Source organism: Lynx canadensis, chromosome B4 (genome assembly GCF_007474595.2).
Source record: "Lynx canadensis isolate LIC74 chromosome B4, mLynCan4.pri.v2, whole genome shotgun sequence".
Classification (NCBI taxonomy): Eukaryota; Metazoa; Chordata; class Mammalia; order Carnivora; family Felidae; genus Lynx; species Lynx canadensis.
In genome coordinates this window covers 43,878,368-43,903,649 of record NC_044309.1, presented here as the reverse complement: position 1 = coordinate 43,903,649, position 25,282 = coordinate 43,878,368, and the positions used below count along the sequence as shown (strand labels likewise).

Below are 25,282 nucleotides of genomic sequence, written 5' to 3'. Positions count from 1 at the left end.
GTGTCTCCCTCTCTCTCTGCCCCTCCCCCGTTCATGCGCTGTCTCTCTCTGTCCCAAAAATAAATAAACGTTGAAAAAAAAATTTTTAAAAATAAAAAATAAAAAAAAGCCTTTGGGTGCCTGGTTGGCTCAGTCGGTTAAGCATTGGACTCTTGATTTCAGCTCAGGTCATGATCTCATGGTCATGATCTCATGGTCATGAGCTGAGCCCCTCGTGGGGTCTGTGCAGGGCATGGAACCTGACTGGAATTGTCTCCCTCCCTCTGCCCCTTTCCTGCTTGAACACGTGCATATGCACATGCTCTCTCTATATAAAAAAAAAAAAAATTTTTTTTTTACAATTATTCAAGAGAATTTTGAGGAAGAAAAGTATGGAAGCTTCAGTTGTTTCTTAAATACCATGCATAATTAAAAGCTCTTTATGAAACTGAATATTCTCTGTTACATATGGCAAGAAGCAATTCCAATCATTCATTGCTAGGTTCCAAACTCCATGAAAGCAGGTAGTGTCTGTTTTAGTTTTTTTTTTTTTTTTTAGTTTTTTTTTTTTTAACGTTTATTTATTTTTGAGAGCGAGAGAGGGAGACGGAGAGAGAGACAGAGAGAGCACAAGCAGGGGAGGGGCAGGGAGAGAGGGAGACAGAATCGGAGGCAGGCTCCAGGCTCTGAGCTGTCAGCACGGAGCCCAACGCGGGGCTCGAACTCACGGCCCTGGGAGATCATGACCTGAGACGAAGTTGGATGCTTAAGCGACTGAGCCACCCAGACGCCCCTGTTTCAATTTTCACTGGATATTTTCAAATTCCACTGTATATTCAGTACCAGTAACAACTCGTGGCACATAGAGGGTGTTCGGTAAACATTTGTAGTTATCATCACCCGGGCAACTAAATAAGAGAAAGGGCATCAATTCTCTCTTGAGTCATCACGTACTATATAACTTCAGGAAAGGAAAGAAGGTAGACCTGGATAGAAAAATAACGTATCAAAATTGGTTTCTTTCCAAGAACACAGATGCAGCCCTTGTCCAGAAAAATGGAAATGGCATGGGGACAAATGCTACCGATTCTGTAGAGACAGCAAGAGTTGGCAAGGCTGTGAATATTTCTGCATTGCAGAGAACGCCACCATGCTGAAGATAAACACGCAGGAAGTGCTGGTAAGATCCTGAGGCTTAGTCGGTGCGTGAATTGTTCGCAAAAGGAGGTCTTTCAAAGCGCCGTATAAGAAGAATCTAAGGAGTCAATGCTCACAGAGTCTCACACTTACTGCCATCAAGGCCTAAGTCTTACTCCTGTTGTGTCGAGTGATTCCCTGGGTTATGGAAGAAGGCATTTTCTGTTCTCCACAGAAACCCATGCCTTAGAACCACGAGAGGAGGCGCTTCAAAATCTCCACCAGTCAGGAATCAAATTAAAAACTGTTTTTGTGCCTCACCTCTTTGGATGTGGGCGGGAAGGGCACAATATGGAGGCAGTGTCAGAAAGATGAAAATAGTCCTTCCTGTCCTTCCGTTATAAAGGGACAAGGGCTTTCATTAAAAATATTTCATTAAGTAAATCATTACTAGAGTTTGCAGATAAATACCTTGCTTTCCAGAAGTTTATAACCTAACATAGACGGGTCAAGGCAAATATGAAAGTGAAATTATAAATTGACATATATTAAGTATATGCGGTTAAAATAAACTCTAAAAATCACTAATTGTCGCCACCTTAAAAAAATATTTATCGTTGCCTCTGGATTTAGTCCCTCAAGCAGTGTGACCGTTATGTATTTATCATTGTTTTAGCGGAGGTCTCGGCCCAGAGTAAGTAGTTTATCCACAAAGGATTATTTAATTGAAATAAAAGGCCACCTCACTATGCAAACTCTTAACATCCCTCTGGTTACATCCAAATTCCTACCTACTTTCTGAAATCTGTGATGAATAGAACTCTGCACTGTCTCTTATCCACTAAAATAATACTTGTATCCTTTCTTGACAGCTCAATTTAAGCAGAAAGGGAGGTAACTTTATTTGACTAAGACAATGTGTCCTACCATAAGCCCATCTAATTTTTCTTATTCTCTTTGTTTCCCCCACCTCTCGTACATACTGAGGACTCAGGTATATAATTGAACTGCGTTATATATAATGGTAGGGAATATCGTGAAAGTTATACAGTGATTTTCTCTCATGCTTCATATCCTTGTATATATTTAAATCATTTCCATGTGATTTATATTCAGAACTTTTAATTTGAGGGATCTACCCTTCAGTCGGAAGTATTTCAACTACACTTCTTTCGATAGGCCTACTTGATGACTATTACTTAGTGATAGTTTCACATACACTGCCAATAATCTTTTCTTGAACAAACATGTGCCATTAACTAACTGAAGGGTTGAAGACATAAAAAAATGTGTGTGTCCTTAAGGAACTCGTAATATGGTGGAAAAGAAGGACATAAAAATGGATAATTATCACAAATTTATATAATTTCTATGTTATCAAGAGTGAGACTAGGTAAAAGGAAGTGAATAACTTAAAAACATTTCAGTATAGGGGCGCCTGGGTGGCTCAGTTGGTTGACCGTCTGACTTCGGCTCAGATCATGATCTTGCGGTTTGTGAGTTTGAGCCCCACATCAGGCTCTGTGCTGACAGCTCAGAGCCTGGAGCCTGCTTCAGATTCTGTGTCTCCCTCTCTGCCCCTTCCCATGCTCATGCTCTGTCTCTCTCTCTCAATAATAAATAAATGTTAAAAAAATAAAAAATTTTCAATATAGATATTAGGGAAGAAATTTATATATGAGTATATATGTATATATAAATACTATACAAAAATATAAATAGACACACACATATGAAAAATTTCTCTGCCCTTCCTTGTCTGAGACATAAATCATCTTTCCAAATTTTCTCTTACATCTTTTTGCATTAAATTATATTCATTAGTCTTTTCTCCTTCTGGGTCAGTCCCTGTATAAAGGTTATTTTTCCCGTGTTTACACTTGTCCTTCCATATTCTTCCATTTCCCAGAATTACTCCCCATCTCTTTGTAAATCTGCCTCTCGTTTTTTTATATAAGCCTTAGTATTTGTGACTTGCAAATAATGGGTCATTTATAAATCTTGGTTGATGCGATTCATGGTTTCAGAATATCAGTATACATTCCATAATTATTAAGACAAGATCAATTCTTTAACTTGGCCAAATTGACCTCCCTGCAGACACTTTTTCTCTCAAGGGCACTATCACCTATGTGGGGCAGGACCCATGTGTTGTTCTTGTATTATATTAAAAGTGTTGGCTGGCCCTACACATCTCTGTGTGTATAGGGTGTAACATCTCTAAAGCTAAAGATTTTCTTGTGTGCCTTTCACAGGAGTTTGCCATGCCTCAGAGCTACTCTGAGTTTTTCTACTCTTATTGGACAGGGCTATCCCGCAATGGCAGCAGACAGGCGTGGCTATGGACCGATGGAACCCCGTACTCCTCTGAACTGTAAGCCTTCAGAACATTTTGTGGGAAAAGCATTTAATAGAGAGGGTTTGCTTGCATCACAGGGTCCAACAATTGGGTTCAATCAGCATTAGTTGAACATCTGCTTTACACTGGGTGCGGAATTTGTAAGAGGATGGACCAAGACGTTCAAAAATAAAACATAGTGCTTGCTTTTCAATGGCTTATAAACCAGTGAAGGAGACCTACAAACTGTTAGTGAAACAGTGGGGGCAGTTCCCCGTCTGGATGCTTTCAGAGTGTTTATCTCAGGGCCTGAAGTCCCTTGGAGTTATCAATACCCGGAGACAATATAAGACCTCAGATTTCTTGGCTTCCTGGGTAGTGTAATAGGGAGTGCATCTTTATTTACTTATCTATTTATCTATTTATTTATTTAATTTTATTTTTCATTTAATTTAATTAATTTACTTTTAATATGAAATTTATTGTCAAATGGGTTTCTATACAACACCCAGGGGAGCACATCTTTAAAAGTACAGTTTCTGAGACTAGATTTGCTGACGTTGTAAGAGTAATATTATCAAAAATTACTTTTACTTATGTGAGCACTTAGATAGGATTGTCATGGTATCTTTTGAAACAGGTAAATGTAATACCTATCCCCAAATATATTACAGTTTAAAGCCACGTTCGGACAGATACCTTTCTTCTCTCTATATCGTACAGGATATCTTCTCCCAGGAGGTAGGACGTAATCAGTGTAATCATTTTTTTTTTTTTTTAATTTTACAGTTAATTAAACTGAGTCGCAGATGATTTCTCAGATGGTGGTAAAATCATATGATAAATTTGATGGATTGTAGCATGCATCCTAGTTTTTTTTTTGTTTTTTTTTTTTTTATTTTTGGGACAGAGAGAGACAGAGCATGAACGGGCGAGGGGCAGAGAGAGAGGGAGACACAGAATCGGAAACAGGCTCCAGGCTCCGAGCCATCAGCCCAGAGCCTGACGCGGGGCTCGAACTCACGGACTGCGAGATCGTGACCTGGCTGAAGTCGGACGCTCAACCGACTGCCACCCAGGCGCCCCATGCATCCTAGTTTTAATTAGAAACAGCTTTTGTTGCTTTAGATGAACGGATGCTTCCAAGAATGAGTATGGAAATTGAGGGGCTGAAAGTAAGAGCTTGGTGACCCCGTCTTCGCAGTAAACTCATTCTGCGTGTCTATTCTACAATTTTGTCAAGCGAAGGATACTCCCTATGTACTCTCTGGGTATTTAACGTTTCACTTTAGAAGTAAACTATGATTCAATTAACCTTTTTTTTTTTTTCTCTCTTCAAGGTTTGAGATTATAATAGATTTCACCAGCCTAAGAAGCAGGGACTGTGTGACCATCCTCAATGGGAAGGCTTTCTCAAAGGACTGCAAAGAGTTGAGGCGGTGTGCGTGTGAAAGAAGGGCTGCAGCAGTGAAGCTTGAGAGCCTCCATTAGCCTCTCTGAGCCATTACGTGGAGGTGATTGACTCTTCCGCCATAAAGGTGATGTCATGCTCCCTTCAGGGAAATTGAAGATCAGAACAAAAGTCAATTTCTTTATGGGCACCTGTAATAATTTGGTTTCAGTTCCTTTTTTTCTCCTATTGGAGCCATGTTTGTACAACAAAGCAGCAAAATGATTTGAGCCAAGCAAGGTCATTGCAAAGGATATTCGAGACATTGGGAAATGGGAAAAAAGGAGGAAAGGCAGTTTCTCTGACAGGTACAAGAAGCACTTGCCTGTTTCCTGCTCAAGATCACCAGCATTTCTGAGCTTAGGTTCATGCAAATGTTTATGAGTCACAAAGAAGTCCTATCTGCATACCACCCACCAGTCGCAGACTTTCGTAAAGTTGTAATCTACCTTCTTGACCTAGAGATGCTTTCCAGCGTTCTTCCTTCTCATCATCTAATATCATCTGCCTTTTTCCATGTCTTCCTTAATATTTGGAGAAGTGAGAAACTTACTGAAGTAGAGGAAATAAAGGTGTGTAACATTCTTTACTCCAAAGGTCAAGTAGACCATAAGAAATTAGCAGTCACTTTCTATACAACGTTCTTAAATACAGAACTAATTCTTTCTGTTTCTGTTTGCTTCAGTCCGTACTTTTCCCTTCCTACTCTCTCAATAAAGCCCCCATCTGCCATGTCTAGGGCTTGCTTTCCACTGGGATAACTCTCTTTATTAGAATCTTAACTTCTTATGAACATACCTCCCCCTGTTCACTTAAGACTCCAACAATTATCTCCTTTCCTGAGGAATTTCTTCCAAGAAAGAAATATTCTCAGCTCAGTTTTGTATCCCAGTTACTGCCCCGATCCTCCCTTCAGAGAGATTGAAGACCAGAGCAAATGTCAGTCTCTTTATGTGAATCTAATCATGTGAGTCTTTAATCAGTTCCGATTTTCTTCCATTTGATCCATGCTTATGCCTTTCAGGTACTGAAGATTTAATAATAATAAATGTAAATAATGTGAAATGTATGTGATTTGAGAATAGATTTGTGATTTGGGGAAATTTTCAGCGTGGAGATGTTCTTCAAACTATGATAGCAACCTGTGTTTTGGTTGTTTGTGCCTTACAGAGAGTTTGTAGGGACTGTACAAGAGTACTGATTATTTGATCACTGGAAGAAGATAAGTCTTTGAGAGGCACACTGATTTCAAGAAGGTGATTTTAGCACTTTCCTGAGATGAAATCTTTTGAGGCAAGCTGGTCATCAACCCATGGCTAAAGATAAGTCAGGGAAATTTTAATAGGTTGAGTTATCCAGTCAGGTCCTGGAAAGGGGAAGAGAGACTGTGACATTTGCACACATCACTGGTTTGTTGTGTAAGCATTCCTTTCTCAGGAAGCCAATATGCACAATCATAACAGGGGTCATGGTAAATAACACCATCACAACCACTGACTATTGGTTTATGGAAAAATCAATTTTAAGGGTTTAATGCTAGAAAGGATCATCTATTATAAATCTTTATTTGTCAGCAGTGGAAACTGGGGTGTTTTAGTTTTATTTTCAGTAAGCATCTATCTCATGGTAAAATGATATTAAATTAGCAATCATGATAAAGAGAATATGTCTGTATTCATTTTCATAAGACTGCATTACTTAGCAATCACTACATGTTGATTTCTTACTTATGAGTTAATTTTCTTTTCAATTTTCTGTCGATTCGTCAGGAAATGTCTTCAGCGTTGAACAAATTTTGTCTTGATTTATTGTGTTGTGCAAAAATAAATGCACTTGTGGCCATAAAATGAGATGTTTTAGATCCCCTATACTGATTCATTATTGGGCAAATCACTTTACCTCATGAAGTTTATTTCATTAAGTATGAAGTGGAAATGTTTGTAATTTTCTCGTGGTGCTGTGGTTAGCTGAACTGGGGTAAATATGAAATTAGTTTTACAATCTAAATTGCAATATGAAATGTAAACGACATTAACAACACGTAAAAAAAGGATTTAGTGTTTTCTTTTAAAGTTTATCTATTTTGACAGGGACACTGTGAGCGGGAGTGATGCAGAGAGAGAGGAAGAGAGAGGATCCCAAGTAGGCTTTGTGCTCTCAGCAGGGCTGGTTCCCATGAACCATGAGATCATGACCTGAGCAGAAACCAAGAGTTTCTCAACTGACTGAGCCATCCAGGAACCCCTATTTTTTTTTTACATAAGGGACCACAAAAAAGCATAAGCAGCCCTTTTTGGATATCTGTATTCTTTAGTAAATTATCGAGAGGCACTTACATTAGGAAGATGTGGATATTACCAAATGTTTTTTATGATGAGTGCAGATACTTAATGAATGCAATTAATAAAATAGGCACATAACAAGAAATGTGGTTTAGGACTTTAGTTAAGCAATTAAGTGTTATTTAAGTTTTGTGACCACAGGAAGAAAACGTGGTTAATATGAGAAAGTCAAATTATTTTGTGGACTAAGTTGTAAAACAGGGACATGGGACACATCGTTTTGACCCCTGGCATCCTACATAACTGCAGTCTAGTTCAGGGTTGAATGACAAGTGTCTCTTTAAATGCCATTACTTTAAAGAGACTAGCTGCCTGGAAAGTGGGTGTTGAAAAGTGTTCTTCCTTCAAATCTGCAACCTAAGGGAAAGTGTCACTTTAGATAGTGAAGAGGGAAAAAATAGCATTTATTTGACATTCTTGCTATTCTTAACCCTATTTCTCTCCATATTTCCCCTCGGTCCCATCATCTGTATCACAAAACTTGCGACGCTGATCACAATATGAGCAGATATTTCAAAAGAACAGAAATATAGTAGGGCACAACATTTTCTCCCCATTTTTAAAAATATTTAAGAATAGGAAATAGGGGCTCTTGGGTGGCTTAGTTGGTTAAGCATCAGACTCTCAATTTCAGCTCAGGTCACTGTCTCATGGTTCATGAGATCGAGCCCCGCATCGGGCTTCCCGCTGAGAGTGGAGCCTGTTTGGAATCCTCTTTCTCTCTTTTTCTCAAAAAAAAAAAAAAAAAAAGAAAAAAAGAAAAAGAATAGGAAATAATCATGACGTGAACTTGGAAATGTGATTTGCTAAGACATGTTTCCATGGTTAATCAGAAAAAGCAGCACCACGTGAATTAATTTTTGGCTCGTGAAAACTTTTTCTCTTCCAGGCTTTTGTGTGGTTAGTTAATTCTGAAGAAATTTCAGGAAAAGTCAAACGAGGAACATAGCCTTTCCTGGTAGATCTGAGTTCCCTAGGGTACACAATGAGTTATTTCTTTTCCTGAGGATATTGAACCGCTTTTAAAACTTATCAACAGGAAACAGATCATGAGCCCTGTAATAGCAGGAAGAGTGAGAAGTGTAAGGGGAGCTTTTACATTGGAGACATAAGCGCTTATGAAATAAGTAGAAGACTCTAGTAGATTGCCTTGTGTTTGGCCTTAATATTTGTTATTTATTTATTTATTTTTAATACGAAATTTATTGTCACACTGGTTTCCCCACGACACCCAGTGTTCATCCCCACGGGTGCCCTCCTCAATCAACTACTTTGTAAAGGGATTCTTGTCATTTTCGCAGAATGCAAAAGCCATCGTGATTTTATTTACAGTGTACATAACTTTTTTACAAGGTGCGTTGTGTGAATAAGTTTTTAGGATCTGGTAATATTATTATTCTATCAACATTACCATTCTCATGTTTTCCTTTTTATACGCTTAATGTACTTTAACCATAGCTTGTAACAAAGCTTCTTTACATTTATAGGACAGGGTTTTATGTTTCCTTTCCTCCTTTTTCTTAAAGCTAACTTGGATTTCAATGAGATGGATGAAAGATATCCAATTGAGTATTGGTGAGACCAACATATAAAACTCGTTATCTCTGTGCCAAGGCCCAATCCCTTACCAGTGCCTGGAAAAAGATCTTGATATTCTGGGCCAAAAGCAATCTGAAAGAAAAAAAAAATTTCCACCCGTAATATCTATGTGTAAAGCAGTATTGCCACTGAGGAAATTTGTAGGGTCCTATGCCAGCTGCACTGTAGATAAGATTCTGGCTTGTAAATTATGCATCACATATTGATGGAATGACATCAGCTGAAGGATGTTTGCCTTTGGCTTCATTGTACTTTTTCTTAACAGAGTTATTAAATGCTTCCTATCCTTTCTGTAAACATAGTTCCATGACAATACTCTGAAGAATCTTGAGACAGTCAAATTGTTATTGTTTCTCGTTTATTCCAGGTTATTATATTCAACCGCCAGCTGTCAGCTGTGAAAACTAAACACAGGACTCAACTTATACCGTGTTTTCTGTGCTATTTTCCTTTTCCAGGTTCAGCAGAAAATTAGAGAAAAATGCCTGTTATTGAAAAGCCCACCGTTTAAACTCCAGGTCAAGGGTAAATTAAAAAAACAAAATAGGGGCGCCTGCGTGGCTCAGTCCAACTTCGGCTCAGATATGATCTCACAGTTTGTGAGTTCAAGCCCCACGTCGTCTCTGTGATGACAGCTTAGAGCCTGGAGCTTGCTTCCCTCTCCCTGGAGAGGCTTAGAGCCTGGAGCTTGCTTCTTGTCTCCCTCTCTCTCTGTCCCTCCCCCGACCCAAAAAATAAATAAACATTAAAAAAGTCAAAACAAAACAAAACAAAACATGAAAACGTGCTCTTCCCATCCTTAAAGGACCTTCTCCCTCAGAGGTCACCTTTTACAATAGACTTCTAGGTTCATTTAAGTTATTTCCACTAGCCTCAGTGGATTTATTTTGTTTCACTTTATTTAAGCCGGTATCTTTATTGTAAAGAGAGATGAGAATCTAATGTAGCTCAGCTAGTCCTTGTGAAAAATGAAAAATTAAATAAAATCATATTGAATTTAGCAGGTATTTGATGAGAATTTACTGTGTAGTAAGTTATATAAGGATGGTAAACAGAAGTAATGTAGTAATAATTGGCGAATTTTTCTTTCCTGTAGATTACAAGATACTTTCATATCTTGTGTGTTGGCAACAAGCTGATCTATGTACAAGGAGCCTGCAGACCTAGGATTCAGATTGTCTATAGATTTATTTGAAGAGAGTCATTAACTTTAAAACAGATATTTTGTCTAGACAGTTGCTGACATTTATATATAAACTTTAGCTTCTCAATATTCCCATAACCCGCGCAGGAAAAAGGGTCATGTTTATCTGGACTACATTAATAAAGTTGATGCCTACAGATGACTAGTAATTTACTCCAGATAATAATAATGAGCACTGATATAGTGTCAAACTCTAGGAAAGGCAATAGTTTCAGCAATTAACATACATTAATAGTTTAATTCTCAAATAATATTTTGAAATAAATCCTATTACTATTTTACAATGAAGAAATTGAGGCACAGAGAGATGCAGTTACAGTGGAATGTTACTTCTCCAAAAAAGACCTCCAGATGGCCAGCAGACATGAAAAGATGCTCAACATCACTCGTCATCATGGAAATGCAAATCAAAACTGCCATGAGATGTCACCTTACACCTATCAGAATGGCTTAAATCAAAAGCACAAGAAACAATAAATGTTGGCAAGGATATGGAACAAAAGGAACCTTCTTGCACTGTTGGTGGGAATGCACACTGGTGCAGCCACTTTGGAAAACAGTATGGAGGTTCCTCAAAAAGTTAAAAATAGAACTAGCCTATGATCCAGTAATCATGCTACTAGGTATTTACCCCCAAAATACAAAACACTAATTCAAAGGGATACATGCACCCCTATGCTTATAGCAGCATTATTTATAATAGACGAGATATGGAAGCAGCCCAAGTGTCCATCGATTAATGAATGGATAAAGATGTGGTACACACACACACACACACACACACACACGCACACACAATGGAATATTATTCAGCCATTAAAAGGAATGAAATCTTGTCATTTGCAATGACATGGAAAGAGCTAGAGAGTATAATGCTAAGTGAAATAAGAAAGTCAGAGCAAGACAAATACTATATAATTTCACTTATATATGGAATTTAAGAAACAAAGCAAGTGAGCAAAGGGGGGAAAAAAGAGACAAGCCAAGAAACAGACTCTTAACTACTGACAGGAGACTGATGGTTACCAGAGGGGAAGTGGGGGGGGGGCGTTAAATAGATGATGCGGATTAAGGAATGCACTTATGATGAACACAGGGTGATGTATGGAATTGGTGAATCACGACATTGTACCCCGGAAATTAATACTACAGTGTATGTTAACTATACCGGAATTGAAATTTTAAAAATAAAAAAAAAAAATGCTGGAGTGTTAACCTTGAGAGTCCCAGCCTGAGTCCTTTGATTTGTGAGTACTAGAGACAGAGAGAGAAAGAAGGAAGTTCACAGCTATCCTTTACCGGAGATGCACTGGTACTGACGGCCTAACTACTCCTTCTACTTATATAAAGTGCTCGTAATGCAAGTGTCCAGTAGAATTCTGCAATCCTAAAAGGGTATTGTCTTACAGGCAGCAGAGAGCTGTCTTCTTTCTAATACGAAAATCCATATCTCTGTCCTACTCTCCCGCAGATTCAATAGTGGAATGCCTGGAAGCCTAGAAAACATGCAAAGAAAGATCTGGCAGGCAGAGATTTTAAAAGCCTACATTTATTTATTTATATACAAAAAAAATCAGCCAGCTAGAAAGGCATCATCCCCCCCAGGGGCTTATAGATTTTTGTGTGGAGTTTATAGTCACTCTAGATTAGGGGGGAAACAAAAGCACAAGGACATGTTTTTTCTTCAGTTTGTTCTCAGCGTTTCGGGATTTTGTCCTCAGTAGCTCGAAGTCACTTTTACTCTTGGCAATTTACACAATGTCAAATGAAGGTCTGGAAAGCATTGAAGGAAATTGCCAAGCGTAAATGCAGAGATAGGTTTTGATACCTACCTCTCAGGTAGGTAGTTTCATAGCCCACACATCGGCATACTTCACTTGCCCCTTGGAATTTTGTGGCAGGTTTTCCAATGGCCTGATCAGCACACTCTTGCAATAGATCTCTTCAAGTGCAATTTTGTTCAGGTAGAGGATCATAATGCATACTTCTCACAGATAAAATATTTCCAAATGCTGCAGTTAGCGGAAGACAGGGACTTGTCCTTGAGATATCCGCAAAGCTGGTTAGTTGATTGGAGTGTCTTTACTGGTGACCTGGGGAGGCAAAGTCAGTGAATCTGACTTTAGGCATGGGGCTGACAGTGATGGTCAGGATTTCTAATCCTGTTCACCAATCTCCCTAGTTCTATCTAAAAACCTTAATATGGAAATCGCTTAATAATCACCATAATGTCTTTCCCTTAGTACTCTAGCCATTAAACGGTCCACAGGAAATGTCATGATACTGATAAATGTTGTTCATGCAGCGTCTCCAATTTTGATGTGAATGTGCTACGGGTGATGGCAGCAGGACTGAGAAGGAGGAAAACTTGGAAGCCATGAAGCTACCCTTCAATGACCTCAGCTTTGGTTCCAATAAAAAGCCTGTGAAGCTATCATTGCTGGTTCTGTCTTCTGGAAAAACTCTGAGGTATAAAATAAAAGGAACGTCTGAATTCCCTCAGGTTTCTAATTTTTCTTGTAACAATTCCCTCAGACACTTACAGGTCAGGGGGAGGAGCTGAGCCATCTTGCCAAAGCCACGATCTGCTGAGACCATCCTGAGACAGTCCCACCCAGTAATCATAGCCACTTTTGATCTTCCTCAGGCTGCCAGTGATAAAGTCCTAGAAGCAACAAGACCTCAACAGTGAACTAGGGGGAAAACAGCAAGAAACTATGATGAAATATAAAGTGTGACATTTTGCCTCGATGGAAATTGAGAAAGAATAAGACAGAGATGGTTTTAAAAGAAGGGATACATTTCGTAGATTTGTTTTTATTGTCGTACGATAGATGGGGTCTTAAGGACTATAAGGAAAATAAGCATCTGGCAATAAAATAATCTTAACAGATTCCGAGTTTGACAGTTAATACATGTCAAAACAAGGTGTGATACTAATCAGGAAAAGTAGAAATATCCTTGACATCATAGACCGCATAGATCATTCTTTCCCAGTATACTTCAATACGAGAAATAATTTAGAAGATTCCAGAGGCAACTTAACTGTAGGGGTATTCTGTTAGAAAAAAACATGACTAGCTTTTGTCACCAAATTTGCACAGAAAAAATAGTGGGAGCCTATAATTGTAGTGAGTTCAAGTTGTCTTGGTTTCCTGCGTGTCCTTAACATATTGTTAAATTGTTCTCTCATTATTCTTGGAAAATTGAAGGTTAGCTAATTATTGAGTATAGCAAGCATACATTTTTAATAAGGGCAGAAATGTGTCAACTCTGTATTCTACTTCATACCTATTTCCATAAATATGTAAAACGACTTCAGGGAAACACTGCTTGTTAAGATGGTAGTAAACCAGACTAAACGTTTCATTTAGCAAATGCTTATTTTCATAGACCTCTCCATTTCATGACGTCACTTCCCTTTTTATACTTCCGCTTTTCCTTGGTAATTACAGAGTTGTGATTGGTTGTTATACTTCCCGACAGCATTGAAAACGATGACTCTGAACCACACACAACTGTAATATACGTACATCTTGGAGTGGATCAACAAGTCATAAAATAGTATTTCCTTTACCGCCTCGCCTTTTTGGTTAACAAAGGACATACAGCTAACATATTCTCGTTGATTTCTGGATAGCTTCCTGCTTTTGTTTTGTTTGTCTAATTAAAGGGAAAACAAACTTTGGCAATTCCCACTTCGTCTCTTTGAAACCTTTGTTACGTACAACAAATATACTACTCTTGTAGAATATTAAGGAGTCCTGTCTTCTTAGAATGAGTCCTTTCTTTTAACGTATCAGGGTATTTTCAGAATGATAGGAAACCACGAGATACTGTTTACCATTTCCTCTTTGCTGTCTATTTGTAGAAGATTAGAGCCCTCCTTCAAACAGTCCTCTTTACTGGTGTGCCAGATTTTCCAGTTTTCAAAGACATGGTAGCAACTTCCACCATTCTGAATCCAGTTGTTTGGACAAGGGCTGCAGTTATGGGCTTTGAATATAAACATACTTCGTTAAATTTATCAGAAAAATATCAGTAGCACATCTCCCCAAAGGAACCCCTTGTCTCACCCCCAATGAAACTGAGCACTTTTAACCAAATGGTTCGTATGAGGCAGTACTTACCGTAGTGAGATTTATATGATTATTTCCAGCTACAATAGGTCTGTAAGAACTAGTTTAAGATAAAATTAACTTTGGGGGGCCTGGGTGGCTCAGCTGGTTAAGCGACCAACTCTTGGCTTCGGCTCAGGTCGTGATCTCACGTTCGTGGGTTTGAGCCCCACATCAAGCTTCAAGCTGACAGTGCTGAGCCTGCTTGGGGTTCTCTCTCTCTCTCTCTCTCTCTCTCTCTCTCTCTCTCTTTCCTTCCCTCTCAAAATAGATAAGTAAACTTTTTTTTTAAACTTAAAATTAGCTTTGGGATGTTTTTCCCCAAATTGTTCCTCTTCTATAATAAGTGAGCTGATTGTTCTATTTTTATAAATATTTCCCTTCTTTAGGTTGACATCATTTATGTCTTCATTTGTTTGCTTATTGTTTCATGTCTGTTAATCTCACTGGTCCAATCTAATTGGAAATATACTGGACCATTAGGTAAGCTGAGTAATAAGTTTCAAGTTGATGTTTAAATTCTGAGAGTTAAACATGAACGTGTTTCGTATGTAAGGGAGAGAACAAACAGTTCATTCTACTTTGAGGAATGATTTTAGAAAAACGTGAGTGAGGAAAATTGAAGAAAAACATAAGTGACCAATAAGCTTATTTCAGAACTTGGATATAACTAACAAGCAAGCCATATTGTTTAATCGGTTTTATGAACCCTGTCTTAAAGAATGTATTCACAAAAAAAGTGTGCTCAAGAGTATACAAGGGGAACCGAAAAGCAGGAATTTGACCATTTCTTGCACAGTTTTATAGAGGGAAAGACACTGGCATTTCCAGAACTCTAGTTTCTAGACAGAGGACTTCTACTGAGGGTCACAAATAGTTCATTATCAGTTTCCATGGATCCAATGTTGAGTTATTTAAAGCTTTTCATTATCCTTCATTTAGAATCTATGCTGATCAGTGTCTTGTCTATTGTTAAAGTTATAGCCTGAGTGGCATTGACAATGGCAGCTGAAAGGTTGGAGGACATGTTAGATTTGTAGGTCTCCAAAATGGATATTATCATTGTCTCAAGGTTGGTGGCTCAGATGTGGGCCCAACTCATGCTTGCAAAAGCTTGATGTATTTAAAAACACTGTGGGGCACACAGTGATTCTGTAAACATTTATTTGACTACATTTTAGTCAGAAGGAGCTATAGTAGGTTTTTGATCTCTCTCATTGGGGATTCGTTAAATGGTATTCACTCCAAGGATAATTAATGCCAATTAGGTAACCATAGAATATTTGACAAACTACAAAACAAATAGAAATAGGCTGTTTTAGGTTTAAATGCTTATAAGAGGGGAGCAGCTTGGCTGGCTCAGTCGGTAGAGTGTGACTCTTGATTTCAGGGTTGTGAGTTCAAGCCTCATGTTAGGTGTGGAGCCTACTTGAAAAGAAATGCTTGTAAGAGATGTAAAAGATAAAACTGAAATAACTTCATAGAATATTTAAAAAGAGCTGAACACTGCATTGTTATAATTTTTGTGGTAAAGACTCTGATTTCTAACATGATTTTTCTGCCCAAAGGGATATCTAAATTTGAATCTAAAGCAATGTCTCAACTAAATATATTGAAGAATTTAGAACTATAATTAAAGATGCACTTACAAATTGGAGTGATTGGGTAAAACATCAAATGCTGCTTAAAAAAAAATCTGATCTAATCCTACACATTTCCCTTTGAAATTTGACTATATGCTTTTTAAATCTGCATTTCATGGGACCTCAGTATTTTCCACGTTCTATGGAAATATATAAATAAGATTGAACTGAAGTGTGGATCAAAATTACGTCCCTCCTAATTTAAAGCTCTGACCGTAGTTCTGCAGAGAGTAAAATGTATGTCACTGTTTCTTTTAAGGGATTGGTGCCTACATTTGTATCTGCACAGTGGAAACTGATTTGATATCAATTACCTGAAACGAAGGAGTTTTGCATCAAGGTTTGACAGTATTTCATCTGAAGGTTATGGTTTTTCTGCCATCGTGTGAAATTCCACATCGTTCTCTCCTGATGGATGAGTTTTTCTTGCTGCTTCATTGCAATAGTGGACACCTGGAACACTTCAAACAATAACAATCATTCTTAATAAAAAATACTAACAAATTATTGCAAAGTAGTTTTTCCATACAGACTAAGTACAGCTGCAAATTACTGATGATCTTTGGGACTTTAATTCGCATTAAGTTTTTGTTTACAATTTATACTGTTCAAGAATCAAAAACTTCAAAGGAGACAGAGCAAAAAGCCACTTTACCACCCAGTCTCCCCATGCACCTGACTTCACTCCCCAAGAGCACTCAGCTTTATCAATTTCTTTTTTACTCCTCCATATATGTTTGCTTGAATTTTACAAGCAAATACATATAAAATGCCCTCTCTTCCCTTTGTATGGACGGTAGCAACCTGTTTATATGGTTTTTCACCTTTTATTTTACCACTTAAAATATATTTGGGGGGCACCTGGGTGGCTCAGTCAGTTGAGTGTCTGACTATTGGTTTCAGCTCAGGTCATGATCTCCTGGTTCATGAGACTGAGCGTTGCATCGGGCTCTGTGTTGGCAGTAAGGAGCCTGCTTGGGATTCACTCTCTCTCTCTCTCTCTCTCTCCCTCTCTCTCTCTCTGCCACTCCTTCAATCATGCTGTCTCTGTCTCAAAATAAATAAGTAAACTTTAAAAAAAGGTAATTATAAAGTACATTTTGGACCTAATTCCATATCAGTATGTAAATAGCTTTCTCATCCTTTCATTATAACTGTATCGAATTCCATTGTCTGGATATATCATGATTTATGTTAGACATTTTCTATTGACTTTTAGACTGTTTGTAATCTTTTGGCATTCCAGAAATAAATACTGTAATAAAGAACCTTAGTCATACATAATTTCACACCTATGCAAGCATATTTTTAAGATAAGTTGCTTGGTCAAAGTTTATGTACATTTAAGTTGTATTACATATTTCCAAATTACCCTCCATATATGCTGTTGCACATGGTATCTCAATATCATTTGACTTTGCATTTACCTTTTTACACTGGTGTCGAAACATTTTCTCGTACATATAAATGTCATTTGTATTTCCTTTTCTATGAAGTGTATAATTATATATAATATATAATATATAATTACATACATAATTATAATTTTTCTCATTGAGTTTCTAGTCTTTCCTTGACTGTTTTATATGAGGTGCTTATTGTGCTGAGAATTCATTCAAACAGGCCTGGGATCAGCCTGACAGTGTCTGTAAAGTTTCTGCCTGGTACCGACCTCTGGACGAGGTATGAGACATACTGATTAATAGTGTCGCTTTGCAATCATCAGTCTGAGGATGTTGGGGCCAGATTATACTAGCTTGTCGGCATTCTTTACTGATGCCATATGACCGATGATTTGCCCCCGGTTACAAGGAGGTCCTGAGCAGGGTCTGCTGTTGAAGCCGGGTACCTTACAGAAGTATGCCTATGCAGTCAGCAAAATATAAAAATTCCCAAGCAAGACTCTATTTGGGGTGCCCTGGTACCAAAGTATTCTGTGTATACATTGGTGGTTCCTGACTGAAGAGAAGAACTGTGTTCCGAAAGGATAGATACAGAGGGAGGACGAGACACCTGTTCGTACCTGGCCTGTCCGGATCCTTCATTGTAATACATACCCTTACTTTAATGTGGTCGTTAAATTGTACCCTTTTCTTATGGTTAAACTGTACATTTGTCAGCCCTGGCATTTTGGGTCGTGTGACTCTTCTTCGGCAAATCAATCTCGTGTAACGGGTTCCGTTAGTGCATTTGTACTTTGGTAAACTGAGCTTTTCCCTGATACGAGCTGCAGTTACACTGTCCCAGTGTGTCTGACTTTGCGTGTGGTAGTTTGCCCCACGTACGTCAGATGCTTTTTAAAATTTTTGATTTTGTTTAAATCCAAGGTAGTTAACATATACGGTAACAACGGCGTCAGGAGTTGAATCTGGCGATTCATCATCTACCTTTGGTAGTCAGTGCCTATCCCAACAAGTGCCCTCCTTAATGCCCAGCACCCATTTAGCCTATCCCCCCACCCAACACCCCCTCAGCAATTCTCAGTTTTGTCCCCTGTATTTGAGGGTCTCTTGTGGTTTGCCTCCCTCTCTGTTTTTATCGTATTTTTTTCCTTCTATTCCCCTATGTTCATGTGTTTTGTTTCTTGAGTCATTTTTAGTAAAAAATTTACACTTGAGATTATACTTTTATAAGTGTAGTTCATTTTTCCATATTTGGTAGCTGGAATTTATTTCGTTGGAATTTATAAGGTATGACTTCAACCTTTCTCCCCTAGATGGCTACATTGGGTGTGGTCTCATATCCTTTACTGAATGAAACCCCTCCCCATTGTCTTGTTTGTTTTTTTTTTTAGGTTTATTTATTTTGAGAGAGAGAGAGAGAGTGCCACATGCATAAGTGGGGGAGGGACTAAGAGAGAGAGAGAGAGAAAGAGAGGATCCCAAGCAGGCTCTGCACCATCAGTACGGAGTTCCTTGTGGGTCCCCAAACTCATAAACCATGAAATAATGATCTTAGCCGAAGTCAGATGCTTAACCGATTGAGCCTCCCACGTGCCTGTCCTCCCCATCCTCATTTATTTGCCATCTGTAGCTGAAGGGATAGAATAATAGGAATAATATATTTCTATTATTTTAGTTACATTCGATCCGCCTGCTTCTCGGCGGAATGAACCACACAGCCTTCGTTATTTTAGATTTATAATTTTATTTCAGTATTCGGCAGGGCCTGCCTTTCTCCCATTTTCACATTACTTTTATACTATTTTTTGTTGCCGTTCTTTCCTTCTAAGTCTGACTCGCTTTTTAGGTCGATTCTTTTTAAAAATCATATTATAAAGTACCCATCTATTCCTAGTCTATTAAATAGTTTTCTTCACATGGATATTGCTTTTCTTTGTGCCGTTTGGTTTTTATAGAATGTCTTGAAACCCGCGGCTTAGTGTTTCTGATCAGTTTGGGAAAACATCCATCCAATAGGTCTTAAAATAATACCACTTTTATCGAACTATCTCTTCTACTTTGGGGTCTATTATTACACATATGCTAATCTTTCTCAATATGGTCTAGGACTCTTACCCTCTTTTCCATATTTTGCTCAAGAGCTAGGGAGATATGCAATGGATGGTTTATACCTTGTCCATTGGTGGTTCAAGTAACCTAGGCTGCTAGTGGCTTGGATTGTGTTCCTTCTTAGCAAAAGGCTAGATATAACCAGAGTGGGGAGTAGGACAGTGATGTTATTTATTTTATTCTATCAATAATCTGGCACGTTTAGAGATTGAAAATAATATTTTTTTTAGGAATTTGAAGTATTATTCCAGAAGTTTAAATTTCGATGAACTCTTTCTAGATTAACCATATTCTTGAGGTTATTGCTGCTGTGTTTATTACCATCTGAAAAGGTTGTACTGTATAAAACTGTAATAAAACTGGAGAAAGGGAAACGAGACTTCTCTTTTGTTCCCTCCCAAATGGGAAGCAAAATACAGTGTTGGGCTTGTAATCAATTTGCAACAAGTGAGGAATAAAGATTAAACAATATATTTATTTGGGGGAATATAAGACAAATGTTTTAAAGCCCCCCAAAATAAAAGTATCTTGTAATTATATGATGTTGTATGATATACTTAATGGATGAATTAAGAAAATGAAAAAGAAGAGTAAAAACAAATGAAAAAATTTGATGTTTTAGAAAATATTTTGCACTACAGAGCTTTCAAAATAGAAATTAGCATAAATCATTTGGTAGAAAAAAATAGAAAATACAAAATAGTAGGAAGAAAGCAAGAAACTGCTTTTCCTTACATTTAAACCCACCATTCAAATAGCAGTTGTTAGCATTTAGTTTATATCTACTAAAACTTTTTTCCACATATGCATGTAAAACCCCATCTATGTTACATATAATTTTTATAAAACTGTATTTTTCCATAAGTGACTTTTAAGTCTGCTTATTTCATGGGAACTATTGTGTAACCATATCTCCATATTAACAGCAACAGTTCTAGAAGACCTCTTTAAATTACTGCAGTGTATCCTTTTATATCAACGTACATGATTAATTTTTCGAGTCATTTTACTGTCAGATACATATGGATGCATTTTTAATGGTATACAAGAAAAATTTGTAATTAACCCATGCATTACTTTCATATTTAAACAGGATATAGGGGCGCCTGGGTGGCGCAGTCGGTTAAGCGTCCGACTTCAGCCAGGTCACGATCTCGCGGTCCGTGAGTTTGAGCCCCGCTTCAGGCTCTGGGCTGATGGCTCAGAGCCTGGAGCCTGTTTCCGATTCTGTGTCTCCCTCTCTCTCTGCCCCTCCCCCGTTCACGCTCTGTCTCTCTCTGTCTCAAAAATAAATAAACGTTGAAAAAAAAAATTTTAAACAGGATATAGATTTCATTCATTACTCTTTGTCAGAAACATGTCCCTGTTTCTAATATGTATATTAAATTATATAGTATATAATAATTTAAATATTAATATTGGCCTTTTTCTTACAGTGAAAATTTTCACGGAGAGAATATTTAACATTCTTTATTAAGTGGAACATGATTAAGGTGAGATAATTGTTAGAAATTAAACATGATTTTTACAACTCAAAATATACTGGCTATAAAATAATCTATAACTAGAAGGACAGTGATAAGTTAAGAAAGTCTGAAGTCAACAAACCACTTCTTGTTTAGCACAACTCTTGTTTCTGTAACTGGCTTTTACTTAATAAAAGCCCTAAGAATGTTTTGAGAGTGTAAAAGATGATCTTGGCCAATGGCCATATTGGTAGCAAAAAACTAAAAGCCACTATACATGAAGAAAAGCCACTAGTAAAAATATTTTACATTTGTATAGTGCTATTTATAAGTTTTAAAAGTAGGTATTTGTAGCTATTAATGCAAAAAAAAGCCAAAACTTGTATTTGTAAGCATTTTCCAGAAATTACTGAAAGTTTTAAATACTTTATTTTCTAGCTAGCTTTCCTTTATCCTCCTGGAAGTATTTTCTTCCCATATTTTTTGTTTTGGGAGTTAAAAAAAATTGTTTCATACAGACTACATCCATGGGATTACGGCATTAAAAAAACAACAAACAGCAATCACTGATGTTGTCACCGTCTATCTTACGTTCCTGACCCTGTTTTTAGTTACTTTTGTATCCTTCCAGTGTCACTCTGTGCATGAATTCTTGTACTGTCGTCAGAATGGAGCTAGACAATATTCCATTCAAAGTGCCCAGGTTTTACAGAAGAAACTGAATTATTAGAGGTTAATTTACTTCTCTGTTAGTTCTCTTTCAACTCCTCAATCTATTTCCAGTGTGTCTGTTTGAGAAATATACATTTAAGTGTGAGTTTCCTAAAAAAACAGACTTGCGTTTGATTTAAATAACGTTTTTATATGATACCCAGAGAGAGTAGACGGTGAGATAAGGAAGGCTTTCGCAGTGCTCACATTTGTTGTGAAATTTCTTTTGAGGCGATAGGCAAGGCAACAATTACTTACTGAACTGCTAGTAATTCTTAAAACAATTTTCTAAGAACAATCAGGAAAATAAGTTCATGGCTAACATGAACAAGATCAAGTTTCTTGTACTTTGTGGAAGCAAATCTGAACCCGTCTCTTCTTCATTCTAGAACTCATAATTCTCACCAGCTAATGTCTGCTAGATAGAGAAATGTTTTTCCAGAGCATATGAAAAGGAGGAATTATCTGGACAATAAACTTTATCTCTGTCTTTCTATAAATATTTCTTAGTGCTAGCATGAGTGATAATCCAAGTTGTTGGTTGTTTTTTTGTTTGTTTTTTGTAATCTGCAGCTCTGTAATTATTATATTTTATAAAAATTTCACTAGCCAGATATGAAAACATGTCTTAAAATTTGGACTAAAGAAATGTGATTAAATATGGCCCAAATAAAGTGTTCAGATTGCATTAAGCTTACTATCTTGTACTTTGCCTCATATAAAGTGAAAAGCTCTTACTAAAATAATCTGCATAAAGTCAAATTTAGAATACATGAATATTTAGAAAAGAAAGAGCATTATACTGAAATCTTTCAAATTGCATCCTTTGGCATACTAATAAGAGTCACAAATTGAATCATAATATAAGTCATTATTTGCATTATTTTCCCCAAAGAGACGATGGCATTAGAATTGAGTTAAACAATTAACTCGTGAAGATGAGCATTAAAAGTTATCAGTAGCATCCCAGTGCTTAGAGAGTTACATAAATGCCCCATAACTTAAATTAGTAAGCCATTATTTTACATCACTTATATGCATTTACAGGTTTCTCATTGATTGGTTTATCTATTTATAAATTATGATATTTATTTATAATGATATATAGAATTGTCTATAAAGCTACATGCAGCGTATATATACATATGTATTTTTATAATAATATGTATAATTTACATATAATTTTTATAATTATATGTAAAGTATATGTAGTATGTATACAGAGAGATTATTTAGAAGATACCCTTTTGTACTTACATTTGATGCCCAGGAAAACAGAGGTTGTTACTGAGCCCACGCAGAAAATACATGAAATCACCACCAGAAGACACCATGTTCCTGAGCAAGGAATAGGGCCAATGATACTGAGTTAGAGAAAGTAGACGAAAGACATGGGCTAAGAGCAGACCGAGTGAAAGAAAGAATTTGCATTCTTACTAGAGAATCTCTGAAGCCCTGGGGACTGTGGTAACAGGAAAAAAGCACTCTGAACTTTTGGAAATGCAAGTTAGATTTGGAAAAATGTCAAATCCAATAGGTTAAACAACATACTTCTCTTAACAGTATATGATGCCACAATCTTACTACCTAGTTTTCTAGTTTTCTCTTCCAGCAATCTTTTAGAGCAAACCGGGTAGTAAGCCTCCATTTTTGAAAGCAAACATCCTCATCTCTCTCCAGTGCCACTTGAACAAGATTGGTTCAAAGATACTTCTTTTATTAAAAAAAATTGGGGCAGGGCGGGGGGCGCCTGGGTGGCTCAATCGGTTAAGCGTCTGACTTCGGCTCAGGTCATGATCTCACGATTTGTGAGTTCGAGCCCCACGTCGGGCTCTGTGCTCACAGCTCAGAGCCTGGAGCCTGTTCAGACTCTGTGTCTCCTTCTCTCTCTCTGCCCCTCCCTGGCTTGTGCTCTCTCTCTCTCTCTCTGTCTCAAATATAAATAAATGTGAAAAAAATTTTTTAATAAAAAAATAATTATTTTTAATGTGTATTTATTTTTGAGAGAGAGAGAGAGAGACAGAAACGGAGCATGAATCGCGAAGGGGCGGAGAGAGAAGGAGACACAGAATCCCAAGCAGGCTCCAGGGTCTGGGCCATCAGCACAGAGCCTGGCACGGGGCTCAAACTCATGGACCGGGAGATCGTGACCTGAGCTGAAATGAAGAGTCAGACACTTAACTAACTGAGCCACCCAGGCACCCCCACAGATATTTCTTTTAAAATATACAATTTTGGATGAGGGACATTTTGTTTTCCAGGTAATTTTGCATCTATTCAGGAAGGAAAAATGAAGAATGTATGATTTGCTATATTCTTAACCCTAGCCAGAAAGAATTAAAAGTTATCTTTGTTTGTATTATGTGGTAGGCTGAATAATGCCACTGCCCCAAATGCCCATGTCCTACTCCCTGGAACCTGTAAATATTACCTTTTGTGGTAAAGGAGACTTTAAATTAAGTGAAGGATCTTGGGATGGGGACTTTATCCTGTTTGATCTGGGCCTTTATAAGTGGGAGGTCGGGAGTCAGGGTGCTATATGACAATGGAAGCGGAAAGACACTTGAAAACATAATGCTACTGGCTTTGAAAATGGAGGAAAAGGCCATGAGCCAAGAAAAGCAAGAAATGCCGCTCTAGAAACTAGAAGACACAATGAGATGTATTCTCCCCCAGAGCCCCTTAAAGGAACGCACCCTTGCCAACGCGTGGCCCAATGAAACCAATTTTGGACTTCTGACCTTCAGAACTATAAGATAACAAATTCGTCTTGTATTAAACCCCTCGGTCCGTGTTAATCTATTATCAAAATAATAAGAAGCTAATACAAATGTTAAATAATAATACCAGCACTGATCACTGGAGCAGACCCCTCCAGACTGATAAGATTTTGCCAGGTTTTCAACTCATGTTTTCTCTTTATTTCCTAGTATTTGTCAGGTGATTTTCAGGGTATTTTATGCAGGAACCAAACTAATAAAAAAATATATGATTTCTTTCATGTATCTTCCAAATTTGGGAATTTGTTGTATTTCCAGCAAGAGAGAGGGAAAAGGGTTACTTTTTTGTCATAGGTTACGTATTTGTCGTAGCCATTGCTCTTTTCCTTTCGCACCTTTATTTACTCTCCCATATCACTTCATTTTTAACGTTAGCGTATCATGCACATTATCAGATGCATACGTGAGTAATCTCATTAGAAAAATCACCTTGGGCTCATCGTAGGCCAGGAAACAAAATGTAAACTGCAAAGTCTTGGACTAAATAATCAGAACTGGTTACCTGAACATTTGGTGGAAGACAGATGTTTCTGGTAAGGGTTTGGTGTTGGATTATCCCACTGGAGTGAGTTGTATGTCCCTTCTTCCTGCATGTCTGAGATGCTTCGACAGGTAAGGCAGTCTCCAGGAGAAGGCGAGGCAAAATATCTCCTCTTGTGGCAGGAGCAGGCTGGTGAAAGAATTGAAATTGACTACTTCTCACACCGGTGGGAAACTACGTTTGGGTTTAAGGAATAGAATCGATGCATCTTCATCTAGAAAGTAGAAGTTTGTGAAGTTGAAGCCAAAGTAGAACTTGTTAAAGAAGGAAATGAGAAAGAACCTGAACTTGAAACGGCCGATGGTAGAGTAGATTATTGCTCTGGTTTCCAAAGCACAGCAGACGTTGAAGGTGACAGCACTAGGTTATTGTCAAGATGAAAAGAATAGAAGTCCAAACAGCACCCTTATATTTGGTGTAGGAAGCATTTGGATGACCTAGGGAGCAAAGAGCCAGGGTTCG

The 25,282-nt window shown here is 37.7% G+C and overlaps 2 protein-coding genes across 6 annotated transcripts in view; one reads left to right on the top strand and one right to left on the bottom strand.

The window, feature by feature from the left end:
• Positions 1-16,314, top strand: part of CLEC1A (C-type lectin domain family 1 member A) — a 34,197-nt gene extending 17,883 nt beyond the window's left edge. The window contains exons 4-8 of one of the 5 annotated variants that reach the window (XR_003970209.1): positions 1,008-1,159; positions 3,372-3,490; positions 4,795-5,476; positions 12,355-12,518; positions 16,070-16,314. Coding sequence is in view for 3 of the 5 variants with exons in the window: in XM_030321675.1 (XP_030177535.1) it covers positions 1,008-1,159; positions 3,372-3,490; positions 4,795-4,945 (422 nt within the window). In the remaining 2 variants the exon portion in view is untranslated. Of the gene's footprint in view, positions 1-1,007; positions 1,160-3,371; positions 3,491-4,794; positions 6,771-9,303; positions 9,444-12,354; positions 12,548-16,069 lie in introns of those variants that run through there. The other 4 variants (XR_003970208.1, XM_030321675.1, XM_030321676.1 and 1 more) reach the window with 4 other exon arrangements.
• On the bottom strand, positions 12,010-24,946 carry CLEC9A (C-type lectin domain containing 9A). The gene is given in 6 exon segments (XM_030322221.1): positions 12,010-12,142; positions 12,593-12,714; positions 13,894-14,045; positions 16,125-16,271; positions 22,757-22,837; positions 24,782-24,946. Coding segments are annotated over 6 exon segments (726 nt in total). The 5' UTR covers positions 24,873-24,946.
• Positions 24,947-25,282: the final 336 nt, after the last annotated feature.